General features: G+C 40.0%; 1 protein-coding gene across 2 annotated transcripts; it reads right to left on the reverse strand.

Annotated features, from left to right (window-relative positions):
* Positions 1-299: 299 nt before the first annotated feature.
* On the reverse strand, positions 300-5,571 carry ucmab (upper zone of growth plate and cartilage matrix associated b). 2 transcript variants are annotated; one of them, XM_026311600.2, is made up of 5 exons: positions 4,329-5,571; positions 4,094-4,153; positions 3,903-3,998; positions 494-592; positions 300-409 (listed from the first exon to the last, which is right to left on the reverse strand). In XM_026311600.2, exons 1-5 carry the CDS (start codon positions 4,384-4,386, stop codon positions 312-314), a joined length of 411 nt encoding a protein of 136 aa, XP_026167385.1. In that variant the 5' UTR covers positions 4,387-5,571; the 3' UTR covers positions 300-311. The 2 variants fall into 2 exon arrangements, with proteins under 2 accessions (XP_026167385.1, XP_026167384.1); XM_026311599.1 differs by having other exon boundaries at positions 4,094-4,379.
* Positions 5,572-5,613: the final 42 nt, after the last annotated feature.

Consider the following 5,613-nt stretch of genomic DNA (forward strand, 5'->3'; position numbering starts at 1 on the left):
TATAGGTAAACAATACTACAGTATAGAGGCTTATTCTGCTTCTGGTGATGTGATGTAAAATCTTTGCACATCGATGTAACATATTATTAGTTTGTTACTAAAACAGATGATATGTTGATTTCATATGATCTATATGTGTGGCTGACAGTATTTTCTAAGCAGCGCACTCTCATTCTGCAGCTGATGTCTCCACTCTATGACTGTAAACGTCTGTGGAGAAAAGCTTGTTGTGTAGTTAAAGGTGTTTCATTTAAGGCTTGGCATCCTGTCAGCTTACAGCATCACATCTGTCCCGTTACCGCCCCTCAGTCTCAGATGGAGTGCCGGTTGTATTCATGGGGAGGGTTCATCCCGTCGTAGTGAAACTCCCTCCACTGCTCGGTGCTCTCTCTGGTCCTCTCATTTTGTTCTGGAAGATTAAGAGAATTTTAAGTGGATGAATGAGTTTTTACAGTGAATGAACTCATTCCTCTCATCTACAACAAATACGTACCATCATGGTCCTCTTCAGCAGAGCTCTCAAACTCATTTCTCTTCTCTTCGTGAAACTCTCTCTTGCGTTCGTCTGCAGCCAAAACCTGCCGCTGCTCAACTGCATACATGGAGAAGGAGAATTAATTAAACTGATAAACATATTAGTAAATAATTAAATAATAAAAAAGAATAATTTATTGGACAGAAAGCATAATATTTACCTTTATAATGTAAAGTAGCACATAATAGAAAATAAGAATTTTTTAAAACAATTGTACATAATTACGTAACAGGCACATTCAACACAGTGACTGTTAAACATCACAAACCTCAAACCTAAATAAATACCACAGAACTGAATCACCATGTTTTAACAAAAGATGCTTTGTGAACATCATAAAAGTGGCATTTGTGGTGAGGCTGTGATTCATAGAAGCTGATTGTATCCAAGGCTGACACACAAAAGACAAAACCTGGACCCTCAAGTGACAGAAAGAACCTAATGAGTCATGTCTTACTTACTTTCATTTGATTCAGAAAGATCTATGTGGGTGCAAATTGGCATTTTTTTCCCACAGCCTCATCAGATCAGATTCTGCGATATGCAGCAGTGCCATAACGATTTGCCTTCAGATAACATTAAATGAATTGTGTGTGCCTCTGGGATTGACTCCAGCCCCCCTGCAAACCCCTACATAATAAGCTGTACACTGTAGACAATGGAAGGATGCCTGATATTTTCTGAATGGTGAAGTAGAATATCCCCAGTGCTGTTTTTACTTCAGCTTATACAGCTTCTGCAGCTGCAGTACAGCCCCCCAACTGAGAAGCAAACACTGTTTTCCTTCAAAGCAAAAGGAAAAATGAGTGAGGACAGAGTAAATGAATGTCACAAAGCATCAACAAAATATGTGGTAAAAAACCCTCCAATCATTCTACATGGGAGAACCTCTGCAGTTTAGGCATTTTGTCGAATGAAGAAGGTATTTTTGAATTCCTTACTACATTAACCACCTTAAAATAATCCCATAAAGGATTTTAAAGGTATAATGGCCACAATATACTATGAATGTCTCACTCTGTGCTATATCAGAAGAGCAACAACACAAAGAATGAATTGGAAGGTACTTTGAGCTTTAATGTTGCCAAATATAAAAACTTTGGCTTAATTTGCAGTTTAGACATAGATTAACTGTACTAGTTGAGATACAGAGTCATGAGGTCAAGAATTTCCTCCATGTGACCTCTGACCTCAGGTTTTGCCATATGAAGACCAGAACACATTAAAGTAGTGAACTGTCATGTATGGGAAAGTTAGTGAGTGCAGTAACGTTAGAAAGACGCATTAACTGAGATAAGAAAGGTTTGGAATAACTATGCTAACATTTCCAAAGTCAGGTCATGTAGAGTGTTGCAGTGGCCCAGAGAGCTCAGTTCACTGCAGCTTAAGACAACATATGTAAAATAAGATAATTAAGAAAACATTTTCACCATTTTGACAACAAAACTGCAGTATTTAGGAAAACAATGCAAATACAGCAATGCAAATTGCACAGACTATCAACAAAATGTTTCACCAGTGATGGACACACTTGTTACCATGGTGACTTAAGAAGCTACTGAAATCAACTGTGCATTATTGGTGTTGAACAATGAGGTAATATGCATTATCTGCTTATTGTTCTAATGGCTTGACTGAGAAATCTGTATTCAGTCATGTTTTTTTTGTATTTGCATCTGTTTTCTGCTTGGCCTGTGTTGTCAGATTAAGGATGATTTTTGTCTATATTCATATGTTGTGTTGAGATGCAGTATGTTGAGCTCTGAGGGCCATTGTACTTTTGACATCTTAGGATTCCTAGTACAAGTTTGTTCAGGCAGTGGGTGCTGGAAACCATCTGGGGAATTCTCAGAAGTAAATTTTAAGGTTTCATGTTTTTAGGATTTACAGATTAATGTTTATAGGATTTACAGATTAATTATTTGTGACTTGCACATTCAAGCATTTAATGATACTGAGGGCAGCTGCCTTTGATTTGTTATTCCTTAGAATAATCCTTCATTTTCTTCAACTGGATCAGCAGCTTCTATAAAAACCCCACAGTCATACAGGAGCCTTTGTTTGCAGTCTGATGTTAACGGCTGGATATAAAAACTTTGCTTTGAAATTGTACGTTCCCTTATTTACCAGTTGAAACAACTAATACAAACTGCATATCAAATATTTTCCTGTAACCATTTCATCTGCCTGCAAAAGACACTTTGTACTTTTGTGTCATTATGCAACAGGAGAGGCTTTTCAAAGTGAGCACAATTTATTTATCTCACATTTTTACTTGGTTTTTCTCTGACCCCTTTCTGCCTGTGTGTCGGCACATTCCACATTCAACTCCCAGCCGCTCACCCACTCACTCGTCCACCTCAGTCTTTTCACTGTGTTCTCTGCTTTGTGTTCATTTCATCCCTCCTTTAGCTGCACAGGGTCTTGTTGTTACACAGACACACAGCTTGTTACACAACTCCAATTCAGAGCAGCAGTCTCAGTGTATGCTCTCACCTTCCTGTTGGCAGAGCTGTACATAAAAGCGCCATTAAATCACCTAAGGAAGTCAAACGTTGAAAAGTATGTGAATTTTCACAGCATTTATAGGCAGAATATTGACACTGCAGTGATGTGAGTAAGAGCTCCATGTTGCCCTGTGGTTCCTGCTGCAGCATCCAGCGGAGGATGCATAGTTGATATGTGAGCAGACAGGTCTGAGGTGGACACTGGTCAGGTCAGTGCTGAATGGCACAATCATAAAAACACTAAGACAGCCACAAACATGTTCATGGACCGTCCATTACAGCTGCAAAAAGCCCACTTTTGAGAGAAAGCAAATATCTGTTTGCATCGTATTCAATCCCACCTGTTTCAGTTACAGTGTTACACAGTACCTCTTAAGGCTCAGGATAAGAACATAGAAAGATATTATCTCTTGTTGCAGAATACCTCAACTTGACATCAGGACGTCTTTGTGAATATGTTCAATGCTTGTGGACATTTAACATGTTTTTTTTCTGGCGACATACAATGACTGATGTTTCAAGCATTTGTAAGGGTCTATGATGCAAATCAAATACCCTGAAGAAGAAGAAAATGTTTCTTTCAGTTCTCTTTCAGAGTCAAATGCTTTTTTGGTCAAACTGCATTCTACAGCTTGTACTAATTACTGTAGCCTACTATTTATTTCATGTTATATTTTCACAGGGACCGTGCATGTTGAACCACACCATTTTAAATGTGCTAGGCTAACCTTCAAGTGTCTTCCTTTGGCCAGATATTACATTGACCTTCAAAATAACAAAATACACAAACTCATACGCAACTGCCTGGGCTGCCTAGACCCCAGTCTAAACTGCCACAGACAAACACAAACTGAACTCACTGTTAATCTCATCCTGAGACTTCACGCCTCGTCTGCTGCGTTTTCTGAAGAAGTTTGAGGCATCTGCCTCCTTCATGAAAATCCTCTTCAGTGAACCTGCAGTAGAGGCAGGAGGCAGTTCAGCTCACTACATACAGTGATCAAAAGAGGAGCTTTACACTAGAGGAGGTGCAGCTGATGCAGCATCTCACCTTGTGGATGTTTCGCACTGCCTGTGCTGTGCACAGCTGTAGAATCGGCCTCTGGAGACACTGGGTCAGATGCAAAAAACATGAACTTTCTAAATTTACCTCTCCATGAAATACAAATACAACAAACAGCTGTTATTATCATGTCTAATGAAGGTTCTACTAATACAACAATCCGCATGCAGGTGAGATACAAAAACAAAAACCTCAGTCCCAGATTCTCCTGCATGACACTCACATAAAAGTGCAAGAAGCACAGCTAGGAGAGCCAAGAGGGTTGCATGTGTCCAAGACATCTTCAGCTCTATTCCAAATTGTTGAGATATAAGCAATGGAGGATACCAGGAGGTAGGGTGAGAGAGGAAGAGGTGAGGAAGACATATGTGAGAGGTGGGGTGGGAGCCTGGAGGAATATTGACTGCTTGTCAGAGGAGGGAGTGACCAAGCAGATCTGATAAGAGGCTGAATCTAACAAACAGCAGAGAGGGGACAGGAAGCCACTGAGGATTCAATTTTCACTTGATAAACCTATTGTGCTCCATCTTTTTAGTCATTGTACTGCAGTTAGAGTACTTTCTGCCAAGTAGCATTGCCCTGTGGGGACCTGTTTCTTTAGTCTGGGAAATTGGGAATAAAAGGGCAGAAGAGTTTATAATAGAAATTACACTACAGACTGAATGTGCACTACTTGCCTGGCTAATAACTACTCTTACTAGAGAAAAGATGGACAACAGACAACAAAAACAGTGATGGTTCTGGAAAAAAAAGTGACAGAAAATAACTGAGGTCCAGAGCTGGAGCAATGTTTTCTTGCCAAATGTCTCGTTTGCAGATGAGGCTGAAATGGGCCCCTCAACAAGGCTGCTCTCTCTGCTTCTGCATAAAGTCATGCCGGAAAGTATGCAGCCTTCTGTTTGCTTGAATTTTTCCTCAGCTGAATCCTGGATGTGCCCCAGAGAAGAGTGAATGTTTAAATTGTTCTATGCAGCAATCCAAGGTGGGGGGATTGTTGCTCAGCGAGGTGAGAGGATATTGGAGGGAGGATCTGAGAATATGTTAATGTTTTTTTGTAAGTGATACCAATAAGTGACATCAATGTTCTTATTCATATTATGCCTCATACCATATGTCTGGTGAGAGTTGGGATGTTTCTTGTTGATTTTCCACTTGTGTGTTACTAAAAATGTTCAAAAAGAAAATAGTTTGTTTTAACATGCAGTTTTGAAATCTTATGAGTAAAGTATGTTGGCTATTTCATGTATTTGGTGGGATCTTCACATATAATTGCAGTATGATGAGAAAACAGGCTGCAAATATTTTTTCATTAATTATTCCAGCTTCTGGTGAAATATGTGGATGTAGGGCTGCAGCATTTCCTCCAGTAGAGGCTGCTGTGCGGCCTCGCTGGAGCAAATATCAGCATGTCTAACAGCCACAGGTAGGCGGCGCTGTTTCCCCGCTCAAATGCAGATGACACGGTTGCTGTGGCAGGCGGCGTCAGCAGGCACAGGACATATTCGGAT

Source organism: Mastacembelus armatus, chromosome 6, assembly GCF_900324485.2.
Source record: "Mastacembelus armatus chromosome 6, fMasArm1.2, whole genome shotgun sequence".
In the NCBI taxonomy this organism is placed as follows: domain Eukaryota; kingdom Metazoa; phylum Chordata; class Actinopteri; order Synbranchiformes; family Mastacembelidae; genus Mastacembelus; species Mastacembelus armatus.